Raw genomic sequence first — 27,171 nt, forward strand, 5'->3', positions numbered from 1 at the left:
GATTCCATGGTCATCAACTAAGATGCCTGGACATTTTGGTTGGTGCTAAACTTTAGAACTGGCACTAAAACCAGAAACAGAAAACTGAAGGAGGCAAAAACAGTAAAAGGCAAAAGAAACAAATGGCCCCAAATAAAAGAAAAAGCACTTTGCTTTTCATGATTTCCCTACAATACTTTCTGTTGTGGCCCAGCAGTGGCCGGCTGAGCTGTTGGTGGAATCTGACGGTGATGAACATTATGGGACTGCCCTGGAGACTGAGGAAGACTCTGGGGGTGTTCGGAGTCAGAGCAGGGACTAGAGAGGCCTGTTGGCCACCAGATGGCGTCTGAGCCAGGGAGCAGTGAGGAAGAACAGGGGGCGGTTGTCCCTGACATATGGATGCGGAGGGCTGATAGGAGAAGGCAGCAGCTGTGGAAACAGGCTCGCAGAAAGAAATAGGACTGATTTCACTCTCTCTCCCAGAGAGCTTATAGGTGGGGCGATGAGAGGGAGATTTTGCAGAAAACAACAGTTACAGTCTTAGTTTAAAGTTTGAAGAATTCTGGACTTCCTGGGGGCGGAGCCTGTCGCCGAAGAGGGCTCAACGGAGCTCCTCTCAGAGATCTGGTCTGTATATCTAAATAAGATCATAGATATCACCCCTTTTTGGCTAGAAAGGGGCAGGGAGTAGCTCTGTGGCTAGGGTCTATTCGTAATTCACAGCCTTTTTCCTTTTTTTTGGCTGTGGACAGAGATTAGATCCAGCGTAAGCGGAGCCTTTATCTCCAGCCAGTTCTTCTCAGCTGCTTTTTTTTGCAGCCCTAGACAGGCGACACCCCCCCCCCCCCAGGACAAAGCAAAGTTGTTTGAAGCTAGGATTAATACGGGCGGGTCCCACCCCTGTGAGATTTATGCTCTTATTACTATCTTAAACACCAGCCTCATTTGTCCTAGAGGCTTCTTTGTTTAAACGGACTTCAAAATGGCGATTTCTGGGATTCCAGGGGAGGGGCTTGCCGCCGATGGTAGCTTAACGAAGCTGCTCTCAGAGTTTTGGTTTGTATATCTATTTAAAATCTTAGATATCTCTTTTTCCAGGCAAGGAAAAAGCAGGGAGGGACCCCAGCTAGTTAGAGTCCTCTTTGATGTTCACAGTCTTTATTTTTTCTGGCTGTGAATGAAAGAGAGTGATTCAACGGAAAGCTGAGTCATTACTCCGGCCAAAGCTTCTCAGCTGTCTTTTTTCAGCTCAAGGCGAGTTACCCCCCCTCTCAGTACAAGATTTTGTAATTAACTTGTTAAAGATAAATCTGAGCAGTGACCATACTGGTGAACCTTTTTTTTTCTACTTAAAATACCAGCTTCAATTTTACAAAAAACTCCTCTGTTTAACTGTTTTTCAAAATGGCGATTTACAGCCTTCGCAGTCGATATATGATATATTTAACCAACCCTGTTCTCCTGAAGATCTCTCTTTATTAACTGCCAAAGTTTACTGAAAGTATTTTATTTCAAATCAAGGTGCGCAGAGGCTTTGTTTGTTCTCTTTTTTTTCTCTTATCATAGCTCCCAAATCAAAGCAATCGAAACGTTTTTTTAACAATGCTTCCCAAGTAATCGCTATAAAGCCACAGTCTTTGTCTTCTACGCCCCCTACTGGAGATTTGTTAACGAAAGAATTTCTTTTTGAAACTCTCAGAGAATTTAAAGAGGAAATGATGCAATTTATTTCGGAATTATGTGACAAACTTGATGCCAAGATTGCTCAAACAAAGGAGGATACCATCAAGGTTATAAATGTGATGACAGATTATATTGCAGGAATGGAGGATAAACTGGAAGTTTTGGAAGAAGCCAACTCTAATCTGACATCTAAAATTGAAAAGTTGCAACAGGAATTTGACAAGGCAGAGAGACAACTTGTTATGACAAACTATAAAAAAACTGCGTTTGCAATAAGAGTTAGGGGATTGCGTGAAAATGATCAGGAGAATTTGAAGCTGACCTTTTCTGAGGCTCTCAATCGTTTGGTGGGAAGTCCGGGACTCAACTTTGATTGGCAGATCCAAAAAATTTACCGCCATAATTCGTGGACAGCAAAACAGAAACAGCTCCCGAGAGATGTAGTTATATACTTTGCTACAAAAGAATCCAGAAACGCGATACTACAAGAGCTTTACAATAATAGGCTGCGAATTGATGGACAGGACCTGATTGTCTTTAAAGAAATGCCACCCCAGATGTTAAGAGCCAGGAGAGACTATGTCTTTTTAACTAAAGAACTTAGAAATAATCAGATACAGTACAGATGAGAGGTGCCATTTGGTATTACAGTTACACTTGATGATCAAAAACATCGCCTTAATTCACCTTGCGAAGCTCGAGACTTTTACAATAAGATCTTAAAGGCGGGACCTCTTGAATTACCCGGACTTGTACAAAGACAAGGAGAAGTAGAAGAGAGACAACCAATCACACAGCTACAAGGCGGGAGGTGTTGTTTTTCCCCTCCGGAGGGGCGGAGAAACAGAGAATAAGTACTTAGTTATGCTTCCAAAACATTTGCTTAATTTTAACTTGAATAACTTTGTGACTCTGTCTTGTATAAAATGGTATAGTGGTATACCGGTGAAGAGACATTAAGGCTGAAAGAAACGATGCTGATCTCCTCGAAAATTATATTGTATGGGACTTAAAAAAAAAAATTTTGATGGACAACTTTGAATTTTCATATAAACTGTTTATGTTTTATTCTCTAGGGTGAGGAAGGCGGAGATTGTGATGCTTTTGGATTGTGGTTTTGGTCGAATTGAGTTGGGAAGGGAGGCGTAGACGGGAGGGTAGTGAAGGTTTAATTAGAGTTTATTTTGAGCCAGAAAGCAAGTTGATCTTTATAGAAATTTTTATTTGAATATAATGTTTGGAAGGATATACTCAGGGGGTTTGAAGGAAGGTGGAGCAAATATGAGAGGAGTATGGATGATAATAAAATACATATATGGACACGGGTAGAGGCAGGATGAGAGGAGTTGGAACAGAAACCGAGAGAAATATTTGAGGTGTTTAAGTTGCTTTATAAGGGACAAATTAAAAGTTTGGACATTTAGATAAAGAGACAAGGCCCCTAGTTAGAGAATTCCATTTGATTAACCTACTTGGTTTCAACATAGCTTGAAATCCTGCAAGTAATAAATGAAATGAAATTAGGAATGATGTACACTGTTTAAGTTTTAATAATGATGGGAAGCTGAGCTTAATGTAGAGAGTTTATTGATTTTTTCCTGTTTTCCTTTTTTTTGTTTTTTCCTTATTCTTTTTTTTCCCTTTATCTTAAATTTTTTAATTTTTAATCTATTTGGTTTTAATATACTCCAGACTGTGTTTGATAAAGAGTTATGCCGGGTATGGGACCTGGGAAGTCGGAAGGGGATTAGGGAGGGGGGTTTATGGGGGGGAGGGGGGGAGGGTGGAAATATAGTTTCAACTTATAGAATAAGAAGAATGCACTCGTATACTGTTGCTCTTTTTTCTTTCTTTTTTCTTTTTTCTTTTTATTTTTCCCCTTTTTTTCATTTTTTTAATTTTAGTGTAAGATATAAATTGAATAGATTAATGAATAAAGAAATACACCAAAGTGAGAAGTAGAGGGAAAGAAAAGGGAGAAGTAAAGAGGGAGAGAGAGGGGAATGTAAGGAGGGCGAGATGGAGGGAAGGGGAGAAAGGAATGTTTGAGGGGGAAGGGAAGTAGAAGAGGGGAATGTTGGAAGGGAGAAATGAAAGTTGGAGGGGGAGAAGAAAGGGTGTATGGAGGATGGAAGTGCTATGTTGGTTTTCCATGGTGGAAGATGAGTTGTGTTTACTGCTTTTTTTTTTTTTGCAAATGCACAGTATATAAGTGATTGTATAAAATGAAAATGAAAATGAATAAAATATTTTTTTAAAAAAAATGGCGATTTCTCTCCGTTGGTGACTGATAGGGGATGTACTTAGCCGGCTTTACCTTCCTGCAGACCGCTCCTTAATGAAATAATTTTTTTGGGAAACAGAGGGGAGCGAGAGCGCTGTTTATTTGTTTATTTATAATGGCACCCAGGTCAAAATCGAAGCGTCTCTCTACGAATGTGCTTAAAGAATCTACGAATGAATTTAAAGAATCTACTATGGAATCGCAGCCCTTATCTCCTACGCCCTCTACTGGAGAATTCTTAACACAGGAATTTTTTTTTCAAATGTTTAATGATTTTAAACAAGAAATTAAAGAATTTGTATTGGAGCTATATGGTAATTTAAAGTCTAAAATTGCCCAAATGAAGGCGAACACATTTGCAGCCGTGTCTGCCCTGACAGATTATAACGCTGAAATGGAGAATAAATTGGAAAGCTTGGAGGAGGCTAATTCTAATTTGACTACTAATATCCAAACATTACAACAAAAAATTAGAGATACTCAAGAACAGCTCGTTATGATAAACTTTAACAAGAAGGCATTTGCAATAAGAGTCAGAGGATTCCGCGAAAAGGAGCGAGAGAATCTGAAACAGACCTTTGTTGAAGCCTTCAGCCATGCGGTGGGAAGCCCGGGACTTAATTTTGATTGGCAGATTCGGAAAATCTATCGCCAGAATTCGTTGGTAGCGGAACAGCGACAGCTCCCGAGGGACATAATTATATATTTCTCCACAAAAGAATCCAGAAACGCGATCATGCAAAAGTTTTACAATAACAGCTTGCGAGTTGATGGCCAGGATTTGATTGTCTTCAAAGAAATACCATCCCAGATGTTAAAAGCAAGAAGAGACTATACTTTCTTAACTAAAGAGCTTAGAAATCATCAGATTCAATATAAATGGGAGGCCCCAGCCGGCATTACGGTCACATTTGAGAATCAAAGAATTCGTCTCAATTCTGTTTCGGAGGCTCGAGATTTCTATTACAAGACTTTGAAGGCGGGACTTCCTGATTCACTTGGAAAAGAGGAAAGACAAGCCGAAGGAGAAGGCAAGCAGCAGACCACATGGCTGCAAGATGGAGGGGGTAGCTCTCCCTCCCTCGGAGAAGCAGAAAAGCGGAGATCGAGGATTTAGACATTCTAAAATATTTGTCAAAGTTGTGGATTGAATGGGGGTTTGCGACCTCTCTCCGGTAGAAAAAGCGGAATCGGATATTGGTGGGGTGATGCTGAATGTATATTTGTAAAATGTATGCAGAATGATTTACACTGTTTAAATCCTGTTAGAAGGGAAAGTCTGATGAGATTATTTTAAAATAGAAGGTAAACTGATTCTTGTTGAAAGTATTATTTGAATATGTGGAATGATCCATGCTACTTAATTTTTATTAGAAGGGAAAGCTTGGTGAAATTATTTTGAGCTAGATTGTAAACTAATGTCTGCATAAATTTGATAGTGGTAAATAAAGATTATTTGGAGGGACTATGGGAAATAGTGGTAAATATTAGAGAAGCAAGGGACGAGGGTAAAATGCACGCGGAATGATTTACGCTGTTTAAATCCTATTAGAAGGGAAAGTTTGATGAGATTATTCTTCTGTAAAGTAATATTTGAATATGTGGAATGATCCACGCTGCTTAAATTTTATTAGAAGGGAAAGTTTGGTGAGATTATTTTGAGCTAGATGGTATATTGATGTCTATACAAATTTGTATAAATGTTTATTTGAACATAAGGTCAAGGAAGATGAACTGGAGAGTCTACAGGAGGTTGGGGTAAATAACAAAGAAGCAAGAGACGAGAATAAAATACATATAGAATGATTTACATTATTTAAACATAAATAAAGATGGGGGGCTGAGCTTAATACAAAGAGTTCTTTTTTCCTTTTTTTCTTTTCTTTTTTTCTTTCTTTTCCTTTATATAATTTGTATTTTCTTTCTATCTATTTTTTTAATATATTACTTTTATTTTTAATCCATACGATCATAAGATACTTTAGACAGAGGGCAGTGCCAGGTGTGGGCCCTGGGAAGTCGGGAGGATTAGGGATGGGGATTTATGGTGGGTGGGTGGGTGGGTGTTAACATAGTCTCAATAAGAAAAAGAATGCACTTGTATACGGTTGTTCCTTTTTTTTTTTCTTTCTTTATACTTTTTTTTCCTTGGTTTTATTTTTTATCATATTATATTAATAAACAACAGTTGAATAAAGGAATACACCAAGGGGGGAGGTAGAGGGAAAGAAGAGGGAGGAGTAAGGAAGGAGCAAGGGGAATGTAAGGAGGGCGTGCTGGGAAGGAAGGTTTGAGGGGAAAGGGAAGTAGGAGGGGAGTGTTAGAGGGAGGAAAGGAAAGTTGGAGGGGGAAGATGGGGTGTATGGAGGATGGAAGTGTCAGGTGGGGTTGTGAATGGTGAGTTGTGTTTTCTTTTTTATTTTGTTTTATTTCTTTTCTTATGGCAAATATCCAGTATATAAGTGACTGTAAAATGGAATGTGAAAATGAATAAAATATATTTGGAAAAAAAAAAAAGTTTGAAGAATTCTGTGAATTCCTTGTTTTTCATAGAGATTATTTGTCTGGGCTTCTAGCCAAGCGATGGTTTATCTCCCTTCTTAGTCGTGGCAGACAGCCAAGCCGGTATCAGTGTAATTTAGAGGCCGGGACAGAACAGCTTTCCTATTGGAATCAACATTCCATGAGTTTATATACCATTACCATTCATGTTTTAAACAATGCATGAAGCATCGACAATATTGAATTATGTTTTAAAATTTTGCCTTTTTTTCAAAATAAATGCATTTCAGGGGTGGAAAAAACAGCTGCTTATACTTTTTTCCCCCTATGAGATCAATGTAACACAGCACAGTTCTTGAAAGGGATGGTAGCGGAGGTAAGTCCAACAGCAGCAATCAGGTGCAGATCATCTTTAGATGTCCCCCCCCAGGGGGGGGGTGGAAAATAAATTTCTGCAGGAGGCTGCAGATTCTCATCTGCACATACTCTCCGACCTGGAAGAAAACATAGATGGGGGAAAACCAACAACCCTGTGTTTATTGGTTTCTTAAAATAATTTCACAGGATTTCCCAATGTCCCATGACCACAGAGAGAACAGCACACAGAAAAACAATGATATATCACATATATGGATAGAAGTAAAAATGTACTAAAAGAATTGTTGGTCCTGCCTCGGCTTTCACTTCTAAATAGAAATGATCCTTGGCTCTATTTTTGTGCAAAAGTTACAGTTTTATTAGAAGTCAAGTGAACTGCAGTAATGTCTATGGAGATTCTCAGTAATCCAGGTCATGATGATCCAAAAGGGGCTTTTTCAAGAGGCAACTGGACTTTTTCTTTGAAAGAAAAACCAGAAAGTCCAATTGCTTCTTGGAAAAACATCTTTGAATTGCAGTAAAGCAAACCCAGAACTGAAATTTCCATGCCAATTCGCTCTTTCCCCCTTAGGCACTTAACATTGCTGCCTACATCCAATCAATCTCGAAAAAGATGGCCACTCTAGTTGTAGGCTGCCTTGCCAATGCATTCTTCACATTGTGAGGAAACCTTAAAATGCTATCTTGGAGAGGCACCTTCACTGTTGTGACTTTCACTTTCCCCACACACACACATACACAAGCACCCCCTCTCCCTCTCACCCCCCCTCCCCGGTTTCATGGCAGACTGGTAGATGTGAGATGACAGTTCTGACAGGAATGGAGATAGAGTATTTTTCCAATTACAAAATGACAGTGAATTTCTAAATTTGAAAATATTGTAAAAAAGACTTGTTTCATTAGTCCTATATATGAAAAGCCTAATATCCTGAGGCTCCTGCCCAAGATGGTTGCTGAAAAGTAGGAATTGTTCCTTTTCCTGCTGGCAATCTGCTGATTTTGGTGTCAAAGCTCATTCTCTGGCAGTGTTCCTCACTAAATTTGAATGGGGGTGGGGGGTAGGAATGACCTAAAACAGCTTTTGGAGAACCTACTTGGGAAGGGGAGTCTTGAAGATTCCAGTTCACTGTGGGATCAATTGGAAAGTCACTAGACACCCATCTTTCTTTCAGCAATTTGTTTTCTAGTAGTGCCTGGGTTTTAGCTTTCATTTTTTGAATTTATTATTTTACTTTGCTTTTTGTCTTTAAAAGTTGACTGCTTGGTTAATGCTGATTTACCTTAAGCCCCTGCTGGAATAATCTGTTTTCTTTTTCCTTTTTCCTTCTGATTTATGTTGTTGTTTTGAATAATTTTTGCTTTTCCATATAGAAACACAACATGCTTTTGGACAGTAAAGTGTTTTCCTCTGATTTGCATCAATACTGGACTTTCACCACAGAGTTTTTGCATTTTATTAATTTATAAACTATTTGGCGCTTGTTTTTTTTTTTAAATTTTTCTTTTAGCTTTGGATCTAAATATCCTGACAATGACTTCCCTATTCCTTTAATTTATTTCTTCACTCTTCTTCAGCATTCTTTATTTCCTGGTTAACCCACATAGAGAAACAAGGTATGAGATTACAACAACCTAAAAATAAAGAGAAATTTTCTGACAGTGAGAACAAACAACTAATGGAACAGCTTGCCTTTGGAAATTGTGGGAGCTTCATAACTGGGGGCTTTCAAGAAGAGATTGGATGCCATTTGTCAGAAATGTTGTAAGGTCTCCTGCTTGGGTGGTGGTTGGACTAGATGACCTAAAAGGTCCCTTCCAAAGTTAATCTGTTAAAGCATGTATTTCAAAGCACTGCATTAGGCATAGCCCATCTACTTTTTCTAATGAATCACCAGACCACCTGTATAAGAGAGAATCTCCAATCTTTGCCCTAGTTTTCTCTCTCCTCCCCAGACATTTTATCTGAACTTTCCTAACAGCATGTAGAGATGGGATTTACAAAACCTTTGCAAACAAGTTTAAACTTATTAGAACTGTGCAATAATTCAAAAACACAAGATTTTAGGACAGATGTTAATATTTTTGGAGTCTTCGTGGCAAATGTTTCACTATTCAGTTAGGGAATCCAGCAAATGAAATCAAACAATTCATATTTCCGAACTCTAATCTCATGGCTGCTGCCCTGACTCAAATTAGAGAGCTATTCTAAGTGACACCATCAAAAGGTCCTTGACTGCCATAATGCTGTAAACATTTCAGCCACATCTTTAGTCTAGAAAAGACAGAATGAAATTCCTCCAGAGCACAAGGCTTGGAAACTTCAGCAACCACCAATCATCTGGCCATGGAGTAAAGCAGGTCAGGTAGGGAAAGTGGTGCATATCAGTATACAAGCAGCACTCCCATCTGATCTATATGCTTACAGATAGGATCTTATATCTATTCATTTGTGGAACAATACCCTGGAAGGCACCTGGGGCTCTACCATGGCAATAGTTACAGACCACATTCTGTCCTGGAATTTGAGCTAATGTCCCATCCAGATAGTTCACATATCTATGAGCACTCCTTTCCAACAGCATAGACCCACCAGCCAATAATGCCTGCCAGGTCAGTCTTATTACACGTTAAATTGGCATTGGGAATGCCAGCAAGAAAACATGGGGCCAAGAAAGCAAAGTCTTAGGGGGAAGCAGAAGGGGCTGGAATGCAACAATGATACCAAACACCAGGACAGGCTCCTCCAAGAGTAATCTGCTGCTTTGTCTGACCATGCTTGTCACCACCATGATGTCACTGTGTGCCTTCTATCCTTACAATACCCACCATCCCTAACTCTTGTTCTCATTCCCCCAGTGCACCTATCATTATAGTTCATGTATGCCTTAGGAACAAATCCAATCTCATTAATTTGTATCAGTTTATTTAGAAGCACATTTAATGTTTTTGTGGTAAAGACTTTATTGTCTACATTATGCGATAAGATGGGTCACTATGGTAATAGACAACTTGAGTCATTCCTCCTATTAGACAAGTTGGGTTATTCCTCTTGTTACATAGCAATTACATAGATTATTACCATTCATCTTCCAACAACACATGAATCATAGACAATAGTGGATTCTTTCATTAAATTGTGCCTCTCAAAATGAAGGCAATGCAAGGTTGAGAAAATGTGTTATAGTTTTTTTGTGTCAGATCAACGTAACACAGCACAGGTCTTGTACGGCATGGGAATGGAGGTAAGTCCAACAACAGGGGTCAGGTCCAGATCATCTTTAGATGTTCCTGGGGGTGGCTGGAAGGTAAATTTCTGCAAGAGGCTGGTAAAGAAGAGAAAGAGTTCCATTTTGGCAAGTTTCTCGCCTGCACAAACTCTCCGACCTGGAGGAAAGCATAAATGGAGAGAGGGGAGGGGAGAGAGGAAGAGAGAGAGGGAGAGAGAGAGAGAGAGAGAGAGAGAGAGAGAGAGAGAGGAAGAGAGTGAGAGTGAGAGTGTGTGTTTATTGGTTTCTTAAACTATTTCAAAGGGTTTCCTAATATTCTTTGGTCATGGAGAGATCAGCATACAGGGAAAAAATAATAGATATGGAAAGAAATAAAAATCCAGTAAAGGAATGGAGGCAGAAAAATTTTCAAAATAATAAATGGCAGCAGATTTCTGAATTTGAAAATAAACTCATATTAATAACAATTGCAGTGTCCCTGAATCACATTTTGAGACCTTGTGACAAAGAAAGGCAATGGAGAAGCCTGATTCATTTAACAACCGATTCTAACTTAACAATTGCAGTGATTCATATAACAATCTTTCCAGAAAAGTTGTAAAATGGGGCAAAATTCACTAAATGAATGTAACAGGAATTTTGGGCTCAAGTGAGGCTCACTTTGGTAAGTGCCCTGTTGAATAGCATCTCTATCTCTATGTAGCCTGTCAAGTGGAAAACATTATTCACCCTGTCCTCCACCCCCCCAGCTTACAATGAAATCAGGACAAACTACTGACAGAAGTTGAATTCAAGGGCTTGGACTTCAAATGATTGAATTAGATTATCTACTATATTGCTATGATCTAATAAGAAAAGCTTAAGAAAAGCTAATAAAGGGGTCACGCTAAGAAGAACCAAAGTCTGTGTCCCTCTGAAGGTCCCAGGCAGCCAGGAAGGCTGAAAGACAGGAATCATTCCAGACTGCCCAAATGCAGAAATGCTCATACTGAGCACAGCAGGAATAACAGTAACTCATGCACAAGGTTGGTGATTGCCCAGGAAGACTGGAATTAACTAGTTCTGAATGAACCTGTCCATGAGGACTAAACTTTGTCAAAATAAGGTCTATGAGATCAAGACTGTATAAATTGTTTTCTTTTCAAACAAAGTGTTAAAGGTTGCCTTTTACAGAACATAATCAATGACATCATAGAATCTTACCTGCAGAAAATGGCATGAATGCATCCCTCTTCACAAATTTTCCTTCAGAGTCAAGAAAATGCTCAGGATAGAATTCATGAGGTTTCTCCCACTGGGATTCATCATGGAGCACAGATGTCAGCAAGGGAATGATATGTGTGCCCTAAAAAATGAAAGAATAAAAAGTTGGTATGGAAAAGAATGTGTCCATTTAATTTTGTAAAGTGTTCATTGAGAAGTAAATATTGGGCTTGGAGCAATATTCAATTAAAAAAAATATATTAAAACTGTATTTCCATCTGCATCTTTTCCCGTCAGTGTATTATTTAGATACACCTTGGTTTTTAAACATCACTTTTTTGCATTTGATTTACATTTTTAATTAACCATCTTTAATTAACCAAACACTGATTTATTTTATATACCACTTGCTGGACTATAAATGTGAACTTTTTATCCCTTTTTCCTGCTTTATTTTGGAGTTATCAAACAATTTCACTTTTGCTGCATGACAACCTATCGTGCAAAGACTTTCTCCTTGATAATTTCCCTACTTGATTATATTTGATTTATATTTGCATCAGATTTCTACTGCAACCATTTTTTATTTTACCAGTTCTTAAAATATTTTTTTTCATTTTTCTTTTGTCTATATATATTTTCTTTTTCTTTCCAAAGAAATGGGGATTTGCCATTTCTATTTACTGTCTATTGTGGGGAATATTTTAATTTTCCTGTGGTCATTTTGTTATGGAACATTTACTTCTTTTGTCCTTGAGAGGTATTGCCAATGTTTTGTTGTCAAAGTCCGGCTATAAAAGAAATTTGGATTATATTAAAAATGAAAACAAAAATAAATCAAGGATTTTGAATATGCACATTATATACTTTTTACTTTTGAAAATAAAAATAAAAAGTATCAAGAAAATGAAGACACCCCGCCCCCCCCCCCCAAATAATAATAATAAAGGCTTGCTGAAGACAAGGAGGGGAAATAAAGCAATAAACCAAGATGAGGAAGAAATAAAAGAATAGAGCAAGAGAGGAAAGTACCGTGAATGAAGAGGTGGGGACACTTTCAGAATGCCAGATACCAAAGAAAAACATCTCCCATTGGCGCCTTGACAGATGCTTCTATGAAAATTGTTCTAATAAGATAACTGTATTCGGACTTATAATTGATTTAGCCAATTCCATCCATTTAAGGACTACTTTTTCCTACCCACTGAACACAACAGACTAGATGTCATATAATACAGTGATTTCGGATTAATCACCTTGGGGATAAAGAAGCCTTTGAAAGTTATATCCATGGTGGTTGCATGTGGCACATTGGAGGGAGCAATATCAGCAAATCTTTGAAATTCATGAATTACAGCATCTGTGTAAGGCATTTTGACTCTGTGCTCAGTGCTTGGTTGAATATCACCAATCTCTCTTGCAATTTCTGCTTGGATCTTACCTGGGAGAACAAAATTATAAATTATCAAGATGATTCATTTTTTGAATTTTGTTTTAAATGGGAGTTAATGCATAAATGCTAAATTCTGAATGATACAATAGACACTGATGGTGATTCTTGGATGAATGCCCTTCAGATGGTCATTCATACATTATTCTCTTTACAAATGGACAATTCTATTCTACTGTACACCTGGAACTCTTGCAGACCATTCAGAGATTATATTCATCATAGTATGTGACAGGATAGATAGTGATTTGCATGCCTCATTATGCCCATGTGAGCTCACTGGACAACTTCTGAGTGCAATGTGAGTGCTGGTGAGATTGAGCAAGTGGGCACACTTTGGGTCCATAAATTAAAAGCATTTAGTGTGTTTCCAGGGAGCGTGCCTTCTTGGAACTGATGCTTGTCCTCTGGAAAGGTATCATCCAGAGGTCCAGATTGCTGGCACTCTGATGTCATTCAGAAAACTATTGAAGACCTGGCTTTCCCCTGGACTTTGTGATAGGCTGAGGTTGGAGCCCTGATTAAATGACTTTTAGTTTTTCTAGATCTTTAGGTCATTTATGATTTTGTTCTCCTTTTTCTACTGATCTTTGTAAACTGTAAGCAACTCAGAACCACCAAAATCATGTAATCTCCAAAATAAAATAATATTTTGTCAGATATTAGAGGACAGGAAGGGTACAGAGAACAAATTCATATATGAGAGAAATATTACAAAGATATAGAAAATTTTATTAGTAGTAATTGTAAAAGTCATATATTCTGTAAGTTCAAAAATTGCATGAATACATGCAAAAATATTTCAACTGCACTATTAGAAAATAAGATCATGAAGCCAAGTATATTTGTGCTTGATATTTCATGATATTAATCTGTAATTTCATGTATTCGCACTTTTCTTCTTCTTTCTCCTTGTAAGAATATTTCCATTTAGACAAGAGATATTCCTCCACTTATTTCCTCCATTTATTTTGTTCTTAGTATTTAATTCCTTCAATATTTTGCAAATTATTCAAATATTACATTTTGTTAATCATGAATGTAACAGTTTGTTCCTTTAATCTTTTGCTGTCATCATCCTTCTTTCATTCTGTTTTCTGATGTGCTATTATAAGGTTCCCTGTTTTGTTTGCATTTCCAAAATGATTTCGGTTGACATGTTTTAATGTTCTTTTTGAAATCACGTGGCCATGTCACAGAGGAAATCTGCATTTCTTTGATAATGAGAACCTTAGCACTTATGAATTCTTGAGTATACTTGGCATCTTGCAGAAAGAAACATAATCTCTTGCTGTTGTATTTTCAACCTCTATCAGATTTTCCGATATTCTCCAATATTCTCCTCTATTGGATTTTCAATCTCCCATCATTGGTCAAATATCAATATCACTTTGTTGAAATTTTTTCTTCTTCTAGAGATGATGTGACTAAGCTCAGGTATAGCATTTTATCCATATTTTTTATGAAAACTTCCTTCTCTGCTATTTCTTATTAACGTCCGAAAGAAGCTTCCATATAATTGTTCCTAATCTGTATTTGGAGCATACTTGGATATCAGTGTTAAAATCTTGCCTTCTTCTCTTAATTTCAAAATTAATGTTCTTCCTTTTTTATCTTTTAATTGTTCTAGTACTTCCCAGGAAGGTGATTTGCTATAAATTAATATTCCATTTTTCTTTCTTTTTCCCCGATGCTGGATGTCCCTGACCTAGTTTTCTATGTTTCCGCAAATTGACAAGGTTTTCTTTTCTTGCAGATTAACATTCTCAGGTATAAATGTTTTGAGTTTATTAAAACTCATTTTCATTTGTGATGTAAGTTTAGCTTATTTACCTTCCATGAGATCAAAGTTGCCTTGTCTGTATTTTTGGGAGGGTGGAACCAACCTCCATACACTGAGGACCTGCATATTGCACTGCCCACAAAGAGGGCTGAGATAATATCTACAGATCCCTCACATCCTGGACATAAACTGTTTCAACTCCTCCCCTCAGGATGCCACTATAGGACATTGCATGGCAAAACAATTAGGCACAGAGACAGATTTTTTCCTTTCATGCCAACACTCTGCTTAATATCCAATTATCATAGTACTGTCTTATGTCTAAGGATATTTATCTATGTATTATGGCTGCATTATTATTATTATTATTATTATTATTATTATTATTATTATTATTATTATTCCCATCTTTTCTACTACCTACTCCATTGGTATTTCACAGTTATTAGTATCTTGTTGTTTGTATGTGTACTGAGACCTTATGAACTGGATACAAAATCACATCTTGGCCAATAAAGCTATTATATTCTGTCCTGTTCTGTTCTTTTTGGTTTTGTTCTTTTCCCTTCCCTTCCTTTCCCTTCCCTTCCTATTCTTATTTGAAATGCAACTTAATTCTTAGATCATCACTTTGCCTTCATTCATGTAGCATGTGAAATACCAACCATTCTTTTTCAGTCATTTTTAATTTTTATTGCAAGCCAATATTATGAAAGTGCTTACTCTGAATTTCTGGGTACTTCATCATTAGGAGTATGGCCCAGCGCAAAGTGTTTGCCGTTGTCTCCGTACCAGCACCAAATAAATCATTTACAAGACTTATAAGGTTTCCATTATGGAAATATCCACTATGTGTTATCTTCATAGTTTCCTGAAGTGTATAAAAAATATCAGTAAGGAAAGTAACACATATTCCTGAAATCTCAGTTGACACTTTATGTGTGGATAATAGTCTGAGAAGTTATAGTTATTCCAACACTACTGGATTTCTCGAAGGAAAACGGTAAAATCAAACAGTTGCATAGAAAGAGAAAAAAATTGGCACAAAGGATTCATCCATTCCCATCCCCACTTGGACCAACTCCTCCAGAAAGAGATCAATATTTATGGCATTTTTAATGGAGAGAGAAATCAATCTGGGTGTAGTTTTAAGTAGCTGCAGATTCGGAAATGAAGTAATGAAGAGCTTTAGAAATTTGTTTCCTTCCATATTTTCAAAACAAGGGTCTCAGGAAGTAATTTATATGGAAGCATATTTTTAATATATATATTTTTAAAAATCAATAATTATAGACACTTATAACATATACTATTACCTGTTTTTGCCGAACAAGAAATGATTCAATAAAATTTCTCTGGTCATTTTCATCAAGGTCTTGGAGATATTCTATGAAGGTAGTCTGTATGAAATCATGGAGCTCCTTTTGATTCTTCATTATTAATTTATGAGCACCCAAAAGAAATCCCAACTTGGGAAACAAATTATATAGCTATAAGAATGATAAAGGAAAACACATATTATGGAAGTTGAATATTTTGAATATTTTAGGTGGAAATCTCAAACATTTTTATCAAAACAATGCTATGAGAAGCAAAATGCTTTGCTTTTCAACAAAGTTGAAACACACATTCTGTTGCCTGTTTTTTATGACATTTTATTTTTGCCAAATATGAAATTATATTACCAATATAGCAGGGCTTCCCATAAGCTTAACATTTTCTTTAATTATTTTCAGCAGACATAAAAATTTGGCGTCTTCATATTCATAGCGTTTCCCAAATAGAATAGAAACTATGATGTTGGAAACAGCAGCAGTGAGAATTCTGGTGATGTCAAAGGGTTTTCCTGGACAAAAACAATAGATTAAAAATTGTGAATGAAACTAGAATTAAATCTGTTTTCTACTGCATTTATACTCAAAATCAGCTTACATAAAGGGAGCATTGCTCACTGAAAGCTGAAAGCTGATAACATTGGAAGTATTTATATTAAAAATATGAAAAAAAAATCTCAATGGTAATTCATTTTCCCAGAATCAGAACTGTACTATCTGACTATACATCAGTGATGTTTTCTTTGGAACTGAAGAACTCCTTCAGGATAAAATATTTGGCAAAGTTATTGCAATGCCTCCTCATTAAATTATTGCAGTTTTAAAAATCATACATCTTGACCAAAGGCAAGGAGGAGCAAGAACTCCAGTTTGCAACATATTTTCATGCTTAGAGGAAGGATGTGCAAGCCACTCTAAATAGAGAATTTAAAGGGGTCTCTAAAGAAGAATAAGTCTAGAAGTGTGATTTATGAGAGACTGTTGGATTACACTGAACTAACAATTCAAGTCCTCTGGAACCATTTTGCAAATGACATGTCACCTTTCTGTAAATATATTTAAGTTAGACAAGGAAGCATATTTATAGGAAAAATCAATGGGTTTTTTTCTGATTTTTTTTTATTTTTCCATTTTCATATAATCACATGTATACTATTACCAGTGACGTGCGGTGAGGTTGATACCTGGTGAGGCTCAGCAGGGCAGCGGTCGGCCTCGGCGGGGGGGGGGGGGAATTTGCATCGCGGGAGCAACCAAGCGCTCAGGTCTGCAGCAAAGGCGCTTGGTGGCTCCCGCGATGCAAAGTGCCCCGCTGCCCCCCCCCCCCCGCTGTCCCGGCCTGCGTCCGCTGCTTCTCCAAGCTCCGCCGCTGGAAGTCCCGGATCGCCTCTGGGGGAAGGCTGAATGAAAAATGGAGCAAAGCTTCTCTGCAGCCTCCCGGCACTGCCCAGAGGCTCTTGCAGGAGCACGTGTCAGCGGCCAGTGGCCTGGAGCAGCCCCGGCTGTGAGACAAGGGAGCACTTAAAGTAGCTGCTGCCGCTGCCGCCACCACTGCCCCGCCGGTGTCTCTAAGCAGACACCAAGCCACTGTGACCTGGAATCTGGTAGCAACTATCTTGGCTTTAATTATTTAAAAAAATATATTTAAATTTCTTTCTTTTTCCTGAGGAGATTGGTGAGGCTCCGCCTCCCTTGCCTCTAGTGACTGCACATCCATGACTATTACATATCCAACATCATATTGTATTATTAAATGTTTACATCAATTCATCTTACCAACAACTCCCCAAAACCAATTATTGACTCTTCTGCTCTCCATACACCATATTTGTACTTTATCCATCATTTTCTTCTCCCTTTCTCCTCCCCCTCCCTACTTCCTTTCTTCCCTCTGTCCTTCTCAACTTCCCCTTCCTCTCTCCTTCTCCTTCCTTTCCTTACCACTCCTCGTTTCTCTCCTCCTCTTCCCCCATGCCCTCTCTCCTATCCCTCCTTCCCTTACTTCTCTCCTCTACTTCCCACTCTTCATCTCATTTATCTTTCCATTATCATGTTCAACCAGATAGCAACTCCATTGTATTATCATATTTAGGGATAAAGCCCTTATCTTAACTTTATATTTTCCTATATAGTAGTTTCTAATTATCTGTTTTTTTCCTGGTAAGTCTTTTGTCCCACTTTTCTGTTCCTGTCTTCTCCCTTTTCTTTATTTTAACACATCCATTCCCTTCAAATTTCCCCAGGTGACCAAAGGAATAATTTATATTCCTCTTTGTTGGGGGATAATCTCCTGCTTCAATTTTCCTTATACCACTAACAGCCTTCAAGACCACTTTTGCCAGCTTTCTTTTCCCTTTTGTTGGGACACCTCTCCTTTTCACAATTTTTCTTATACTATTGTCAGGTCCAAAGGAGTTTTTGTCTGCTTTTTATTTCCCTCCACTTCTACCCCTTCAATGTCTCGCCCCCCCCCCCACTTTCTTCTGAGTTCTTCTATAGATATCTACTTCTCTGGATTCAAAATTCTAATTAGGTTTGATTTTACTGATTTACGTATATTCTTTAAAATTCCACCTAGTTCTTCAAATTCCCAGTTTTCCATGATGTCCAGTTCCAAAGTTACTGCATACAGTTAAGCAGTTCTTATTTCAGAGTTCAGTTCCACCTTACGTTTGTCTGCTTCAATTGCTGTGGGGAAAAACGATGGTGGCCATCTTAGTCTTTTGTTCTATCTTAATGTCCAGATCCAAAATTGCAGTTAGTTATACAAATCCCACTTCAAGACTCTGGACCACCTTAAATTCAAACTAGAAGAGAAGCTGGGGCTGTCTTACTCTTCTGCCAAGTGAAAAAAGGTTGAAGAAGAAGAAAGCAAAACAAACAAAAAAAACCCTTCGTATTTCCCAGTTTGGATCCCATTATTGTTAGATTGGGTAATGGATAGGCACACACAGGCTTAACGGTAACAATAGCTCTTTATTAAGTACAACAAGTGAGAACAATCCAGCGAAGGTTGAGTCTGACAGTAAGCCTTTTATAGAGAGCTGTCAGACCCTTTGACCAATAGGAAACCACTGTAGTTAGAACTGATATCTAACAGTTATTATTCTGTTGTTATTCTTTCCCTTACCGGGTCCAGTCTCTTGTAGCTGCACACAATATATCACTTAAAATAGGCTTGCAATCAACGAGATTCTGGTATTTTCTTTTGCCTCCTACTTTTCAAAGTTCTGGTTTATGGCATTTGGTTAATTTAAACTTCCAGCACAGTCAAAGTTACCATATTTTTCAGAGTATAAGATGCACCTTTTTTCCTCAAAAAAGAGGCTGAAAATCTGGGTGCGTCTTATAAACTGAATACAGCATTTTTTGCCTCCCGAAGCCTCCCTTCACCAAAATGGCCATGCATAGCCTTATTGAAGCTTTCAGAGAGCACCTGGGGGCTGGGGAGGGCAGAAAAGAGCAGAAAATGGCCCTCTCCCTCGCTTTCCCTCTATCTATCTACCTACTTTTTTTAAAATTTGCCTCTTCAAAACCTTGATGCGTCTTATACTCTGGAGCGTCTTATACTCTGAAAAATATGGTAGGTTATCAGTTATCAGTAGGAAGAAGTGCTTCTTTTGGGGGGGGGCAGTTAAGATTTATCAATTGGAAAAGGTTCAAACAGAATAAATCTTTCAAAGTGTTTGGTTTCTTTTTCAAATCCAAAACCAAGTTTGAAGTTTATGATTGAGTGGTTTGTCATTTCTCTGCATTCTCCTTTCTGTCCAAAATTGTTTCGAGTAAATAACGTTTGGGGGGCTGGTGTTTCAACCCTCCATTTTTCCTTCCTTCCTTCCTTCCTAACTTCCTTCCTTTCTTTCTTTTTGGAGAAGTCCCAATCCGACCATCAATATTATTTATGTTCTCAAGATTTTTTTCCCTTTTCCAGGTTTGATTTATGGCTGTGAGTTAGATAAATTATCTTACCGGCTGTTCATCTCTTCCGAACCCTCCTGTTCCTTTTGGTTTGACAAGAAGTTCAGTGTCTTGTCAGCCATATTTATAGGCTGTCGCCCCTACTCCGATTCAAAAGACAAATCTCTGATCTGTGAGGGATCATCCCTTTGGGATGCTACTCCCCCATTGCAGGGAGGTGGAGCCGATTAAGTGGTTCTGCCCCAGGTGCCTGATGGACCCAGAGGGATTTCAGAGGGAGCTTGGAGGGATACCTGATTCCCTTATCCACAATCCGACAAAGTCCTTGGTCGCTGCCTGGAATGTCACGGCGGCTGAGGCACTGGATTGGATTGCGCCTTTGAGGCATCTCCGCAGCAGTGGATCCAGGAGGGCACCTTGGTTCACCGAGTAACTCCAGGAGATGAAGCTCCAAAAAAGATGCCTAGAGCGACGCTGGAGGGCTAGTAACTCTGAATCTGACCGAGCGCTATTAAGAGCCTTTATCAGGACTTATTTAGTGGCGATACGGGCGGCAAAATGTACACATTTTTCCGCTCTTCTTGCGTCCGCGGAATCTCACCCAGCCGCCCTGTTTAGGGTGACCCACTCCCTCCTGAAAAGTGAGGAGGCGGGGGAACCCCTGCAGGGAAGAGCTGAAGAGTTTGTTCAGTTTCTGTCGGATAAAATCACTCAGATTTGGGCAGACCTGGACTCCACTTTGGCAGTACCAGCTGAGATGCCGAGGGAGAGTCTTAATCATATTTGCTGGGATGAGTTTGAGTTTGTCACCCCTGATGAAGTGGACAAGGCCATGGGAGCGATGAGTGCCTCCACCTGTTTACTGGACCTGTGCCCCTCTTGGCTGGTTTTGACCAGCAGAGAGGTAACACGAGGCTGGCTCCAGATGATTATGAATGAATCTTTGCAGGAAGGGTCTTTCCCGCAATCATTAATGGAAGCAGTGGTAAGACCCCTCCTCAAGAAGCCTTCTCTGGACCCAGCTATTCTTAAGAACTATCGTCCTGTCTCCAACCTTCCTTTTCTGGGGAAGGTTGTCGAGAAGGCTTCAACTCCGATGAACCTTCAACTCCGATATCCTTCTGCGATGGCTGCAGGAGGTGGGAGTGAGGGGCACTGTTTTACGGTGGTTCTCCTCTTACCTCTCTGACAGGTCGCAGTCGGTGTTGGTCGGAGGGCAAAGGTCGACCACTAGGCCCCTTAACTGTGGTGTGCCACAGGGTTCGGTCTTGTCCCCCCTCCTATTTAACATCTACATGAAGCCACTGGGCAAGATCATATGACAGCACGGGGTAAAGTACCATCAATATGCGGATGATACACAACTGTATCTTTCTGCCCCGTGCCAGCTCAGTGTAGTGGCAGATGTGATGTGCTGATGCCTGGAAGCTGTCAGGATCTGGATGGGGATGAACAAACTTGTACTTAATACCAATAAGATTGAGTGTCTTTGGATGCTGCCCCAAAGGACAGCCTAGACAGTCCATCCTTAATCCTGGGGGGTGAAAATTTACACCCCTCAGAGAGGGCCTGCAATTTGGGAGTCTTCCTGGACTTGCAGCTGACACTGGAACACCATCTGTCGGCTGTGACCAGGGGGGCCTTTGCCCAGGTTCGCCTGGTGCATCAATTGCAGCCCCATTTGGATCAGGAGGCACTTCAAATGGTTACTCATGCCCTTGTCACCTCAAGGCTAGATTATTGCAATGCGCTCTACATGGGGCTACCCTTGAAAAGGGTTCAGAGACTGCAGCTAGTCCAAAATACGGCCGCGCGTGCGATATTGGGTGTACCACGGTACACCCATGTTACACCTATCCTCCGCAAGCTGCACTGGCTACCAATTGGTCTCCGGACGCAATTCAAGGTGTTGGTTATTACCTTTAAAGCCCTACATGGCTTAGGGCCAGCCTACCTGCGAGACTGCCTACTGCCACATACCTCCCAGCAGCCGGTGAGATCCCACAGATTGGGCCTCCTTCAGATGCCGTCAGACAATGTCGGCTGGTGGCTCCCCGGAGGAGAGCCTTCTCTGTGGCTGCTCCGACCCTTTGGAATGAGCTATCCCCAGAGATCCGGACCCTACCCATTCTCATGGCCTTCAGGAAAGCTGTTAAGACCTGGCTATTCCGGCAGGCCTGGGGCTGTTGACCTCACTGTTGAGGTCCAGCCCCGATTAGAACAAATGCATGTGTTGTGCTTTTAAATCTGTCTTTTTTAAAATAATTTCTTTCTTCTTTTTGTAAACCGCTCGGAGTCCTTCGGGATTGGGCGGCATATAAATTCTATTAATAAATAATAAATAATAATAAATAATAAATAAATCTGTTGCCTCCCCCTGGATCTAATGAGAAGCTGTCCTCTTTGCCCCCCCCCTTGGGGGGGGTTTCTGGTCCAAACGGACCTCGAAGTTGGTTTGTCAGATAGGGTTCATCTAGGGCTCTTGACAGCCCACCCACCCCACATCTGTCCAGCTGAAGAACTTCCTATCGACTCCTCGGGTTTAAGAATTGTTTAAGAGAAGGCACTCCTTGGTCATTTGATATAATCTGCAGAAATAATTTCCCATTCTACATTTATCCCAGAATATGCCCCATTACATGCTGACCCACCTGCATAAGTCTCCATTGTCTTTGTTAAGACACTACACTCTTCTGTGATTTTGTCTTCAATGGTCCTCTTGCCCATTCCATGGTCCCGTAATGTGGATAATGTAAACCGTCGCATCACAGCCCAGTTCTCCCCACGAGCAAAAACAAGACCTGAAGAGAAAAAGGGTAAGATAATGAAATATAATTTTATTATCCTTTGCTGCTCATTATTCTTTTACAAATTCATTAAAGCATGTTCCATCAAGTTGATCAAGCATTTCATCCAGTCTGTCCAAGAACTTGGCTGAAAGGTATTTCAAAATTTGCGTTAAAGATTTTTGCTCCATTTCTTTATCCTTTGCTTTTGGTAGCTGGCCTTCAGCATCTCCTTCTCAAAACAAAACAAAGCAAAAACGAAAGCAATCATCATTTTTCCATATGCAAATATCTTCTAAATGATTCAGAACTATAATTCCAAATCATCAGGTGTCTTAATACATTATTATTTTTCAAAAATTTATATACCAAACACTTTTTTTTGCATAGTCCAAAAATCATATATTTTAAAAACTTAAAATCAAATTTACTGTATCTTTTAAGGATGCATAAATTTACCAGTGAGTACTAGTTGGTCAAAAGGGTCTTAATCTCTGAGACACATTGGCAAAAACATTGCACAAAGAAAAGGTTTGTATAACCATGGATCTGCAGAGAGAGACAGGCAGAAATCCTTCCTATGGAATTCCTCAAACACCCATCTCCTACACCCAAATTTGCCAATATGCAGAATGAAATGCAGTGGTGAGCAGCATGTGAGGCTCAGGGGCTTGATGCAATATTGACACAGCTTTTTATTTGCCAGTTACCTCCATTGGCCCTGAGGGACAAAGGCTTTTCAACCCAGTCGGATTTGCTGAAGCTATTTCACTCACCTGAGATTCTTCTGCTGCAAGTCTGAAATGAAAAAAAAACACTACACTGATCACACAATTGAAAGGTTTGTCACCTATAATCCAGAGGGAAATAACTCACCAAACCCTTTTGTTGCATCTTCAAAAATAGGAATAAAGGGCCTATCTGCAAATGCATCCGCCTGGTTCACTAGAGCCTCTTTCACTGTCTCATAACCAGTTAGCACTACCATCTCCTGAAATCCCAGTTTGATGCGGAAAATGGGACCGTATTCTTTGGACCACTGGAATTCAGCAGAAGGGAATCAAAGAGACGAATTAAATCAGTAATTAGAATCACATATTAAGAAGACATTTAAGAAACTACATGTCAAAATTTAGAGGCACATATAATGTTATTTCCTTTTTTCTGTTCTTGAGAATTGTGATGGTAACTTATTCTTTATATTTTTTAAATTTTGATATGCTCTACATTTAGCATTTTAAATGCGTATATAATAAAAGATCCTCACAATGAAATATTTATCAAGTTGAGAAAAGGTTTCTAATATGTTGGAACAACATCATTTGTGCAGGACATACTGTGAATCATAAGGCTGGAAGGGACCTTGGAAGTCTTCTGTTCCAACTTCTATTCAAGTCAGGAGCCTTATACCATCCCAAGCAAATTGTTGTCCAGTATATTTTTGAAAGCCTCCAGTGGTGGAGTACCCACAACTCCAGGAGGCAACCTATTCCATTGATTAATTGTTCTCATTGTCAGAAAATGTGTCCTAACATCTAGGTTGTATCTGTCTTCAACAAGTGTCCACCCATTACTTCATTAGTCACTGTAGAAATCGATTTAAGGACTTATAATTCTGCTTAAAATGTATAAACATGTGAGTGTCTCTAAGTATTTATCCAGTCACTGAAGCTTAAGAGCATTCAAAGTTTCCCAGAGGGTCCTGCAAATCTAATAATCAGAAAATTATTTATTCAATTACAACATTTTACATTGATTAACAAAAAGATTTTCTTGCCATAATCCTTCCAGAATATTTAAATGTATTTAGATACTAGCTAAACCTCAACTTTTTGAACATTTCCATACACAGTAAACATCAGACTTACCCGAACAATTTACCAAGTTTTTGTCCCATCCCAACAAGTGTTGGCAAAGAATGGTAAAGAGACTTGTTCATTATCAGGCTTTACCTCTATCATTGTTTTGTCAGGCCTCTTCAGATCCATCATGTGCAGATTTCCCAAAATGGGTATAGTCCTGGGCCCCGGGGGGAGATTGGGGCAACTGTTATTCCTGGAACTGCCCCTTTTCAAAAGGAACATAATTGCAAGAATAAATAGCAGTACAATTAAAATTACTCCAGTCAAGCCCATTTCCTTTTAATAGCAGTCTTCAGTAAAAATTGCAAGGAATTTTGAAAACTGAAATGATTCTAGCATGTATTTAAAGCAACGCAGTAGGCAGAGCACAGCTTCTCTTTCTACTGAATCCACAGATTGCTCTGTTCAATAAAGCACTTCTGAACTTTTCCCTTGGCTCTGTTTCCTCCCCAGGAATTTGATTTGTCCCTGCATGTGAGATATACATGCGTAGGATGAACAATAACTTTGCAAGCTGACTTCGCATATTGAAACTGCAAGTAAGTCCAGCTTTTAAAAGAGATGTATATAAATAATCTATAATAATTACGGAATGCAGGATGAATTGTGAAAGCTTCATGCCTCTAAATCAACCTGAATGGTATAAATATTTTATTATTTAGTTAAGAACAACCACATAAAAAGGATAAATAAACTAATAAATAAGTGGCATCAAGTTAATCACTTCTGAACACAGAGAAAAACGAAGATGTACCTTCTTGAATAAAAGTTCAGCCAAAGTTTTCCCAGCATGTTAAAGAGTTCCTGTGTCTCTGTGGTCCTCTGAGTGAGAAGAACAACATACTTTAGTTTTTTGCATGATGTCTTATTTGAGCTAAACCCGTTTCTGTAACTTTGTCCTTGCTTGTAGCATTGGGTGGAGAGTATCTATATAAAAGGAATGGAAAATACATTGTAGGTGAGAGCTGCCATGCAGTTAAAACCCCTTGTCTCAATTGGCAGCTGTCTTGGCATTTGTACAATGTTGTCACATACTTGCTGATTTGAGCCTGCTAATTGGGTCCATTGTCAGTTCACTCATTCTTCCAGTAAGCTCCGGAAAACATTCTGGATGGGACCAATCAAAGTAATTGTGTTTGCTCTCCATTATAGAAGGTTTGGACTCCCAAGTTTTCCAGTGCCATGGATTCCAATTAAGCCCAGGCAATAAAATAATTAGTTGCTTGTCTAACTTTACTATTTATCAACAAATATTTTAATAGTAATTTTATTTAAGATTATAATTACAATAGTAAAAACATACAAACTACTGTGGTGGTTTAGAATTCCTTTAGCGTTCCAGAGAGAGCCTGAGGTTTGTCCCAGAGAGCTAATGGGCAGTTTGCCTGTGTTTCTGGAAACTGCCTGGAATAGTCATGTAACAAGAGCATGGATTGGATTGCTCCACAATCCCATGGGTTTCTCTGGTAGATGAAATGCCAGAAGAGACCACCAGGGGGATGTTGGGCTCCTGGCTTTGCTTTGGTTCTCCAGATTTCTCTTATAGTAACTTTACTATAAGAGAATTGTGATAATTGGGGTGGCATGATTTGTGAATATTTGTGAATAAATTTGTGAATAAATAAGCTGATTGGGATCCCTATGCTTTGTAACTTTTCTAAGCTCTTGAGTATGACGCACAAATGCAAAGCAATTAATTTCTTCAAATTGGTTGCATGTAAAACATTTCCTTGTGTTAAGTTGGATGTTTCATGTTCCAGAGCAACCCTTCATTGTATTGATTCAAATCACTTTGCTTGTATCTTTTTTCCTTTGCTTTTAATATTTACATATTTTTCTTTTAGCAACTTCTTTAAGTTTCCCTAATGCTGAAACTGACAATTAACTTGTTCTGAGATTTTAAATGTCTGCATAGTTTCTTCTAAGATTAGAGACTTTTCCATCACAGGCTTTTTGTCTTTAAAGTCAAAAGCATCTGTTCCCTTTGCTGGCACCTTGGATGCAACATAATCCATCAATTATGCCCAAGACAGAGCAAGAGACATTCTTCTCTGCTGCAACAGCTAAGGTGAAAGCTTGAAACCTTTACTATGCTTATTAAATAGGCTTCTGGCTTCAAAGAGGGTGTGTAATTGAAGTGGGCACTGATACACTTTAAGCAGGTCCTTAAACATGAAACTATTGGGGAATGTATGGCGAAAACATGAGCCCTGGAAAAGCTGCAACTTCTAGAAGGTATCAACGAGTGCACTGTATATGTCTTTGTTACCTCCAAAGCTCTTTTGCAACTTCCAGCCCCAAGCATATCACATCCTGCAGCTGCCGGCTGTACAGGTAACCTGGAGGGAAGCCCCGACCCTCCTGGTATGGTACCGGCATTGGAGATCTATGTTTCCATAGCATAGCATTATTTTACTCCTCTTCCGTTTTCTAGTGTGGGGGGCGGGGTGGTGACAAGAAGCAGGTGGTGGCCACTTGGGGAATATTTGATGCTCTTCTTCGCCCCTTACCTCCGAAGATGAGGCCAGGTGTGGGAGAGAGTGCTAATGATAATGATGACTGACTGATTCCCCTGCGAGTTTGGGGGTGGGGAGGCGAAGAGAAAGATAATTGCAGAGTGTGGACTGAAGTTAAGAGGCTGACTCATGACCATTATTTGGAGGAATAAAAAGCATAGCCATGCCATCGAGATTCGCTCTTGCAGAACCTGCATCATCTTTTTTTCCCCCAAATTTTTTTTAAAAAAGTCTTTTAAACATTCTTATTCCTAAAGGCAAAA

General features: G+C 39.0%; 1 protein-coding gene across 8 annotated transcripts; it reads right to left on the reverse strand.

The window, feature by feature from the left end:
* Window positions 1-9,735: 9,735 nt before the first annotated feature.
* Window positions 9,736-25,292, reverse strand: LOC106550008 (cytochrome P450 2K6-like). Of its 8 annotated transcripts, XM_087716766.1 has the most exons (10): window positions 25,147-25,292; window positions 24,483-24,597; window positions 23,407-23,569; window positions 22,396-22,545; window positions 16,178-16,338; window positions 15,809-15,982; window positions 15,216-15,363; window positions 12,516-12,700; window positions 11,260-11,401; window positions 9,736-10,213 (listed from the first exon to the last, which is right to left on the reverse strand). In XM_087716766.1, exons 1-10 carry the CDS (start codon window positions 25,182-25,184, stop codon window positions 10,029-10,031), a joined length of 1,461 nt encoding a protein of 486 aa, XP_087572892.1. In that variant the 5' UTR covers window positions 25,185-25,292; the 3' UTR covers window positions 9,736-10,028. The 8 variants fall into 8 exon arrangements, with proteins under 8 accessions (XP_087572892.1, XP_087572893.1, XP_087572891.1 ...); XM_087716767.1 differs by lacking the exon at window positions 25,147-25,292 and having other exon boundaries at window positions 9,736-10,152; window positions 24,483-24,768; XM_087716765.1 differs by lacking the exon at window positions 25,147-25,292 and having other exon boundaries at window positions 24,483-24,759.
* Window positions 25,293-27,171: the final 1,879 nt, after the last annotated feature.

The sequence above is a fragment of the Thamnophis sirtalis genome, unplaced genomic scaffold (genome assembly GCF_051295495.1).
Source record: "Thamnophis sirtalis isolate CommonGarterSnake01/CBP01778 unplaced genomic scaffold, rThaSir2_p1.2 scaffold_5, whole genome shotgun sequence".
NCBI lineage: Eukaryota > Metazoa > Chordata > Lepidosauria > Squamata > Natricidae > Thamnophis > Thamnophis sirtalis.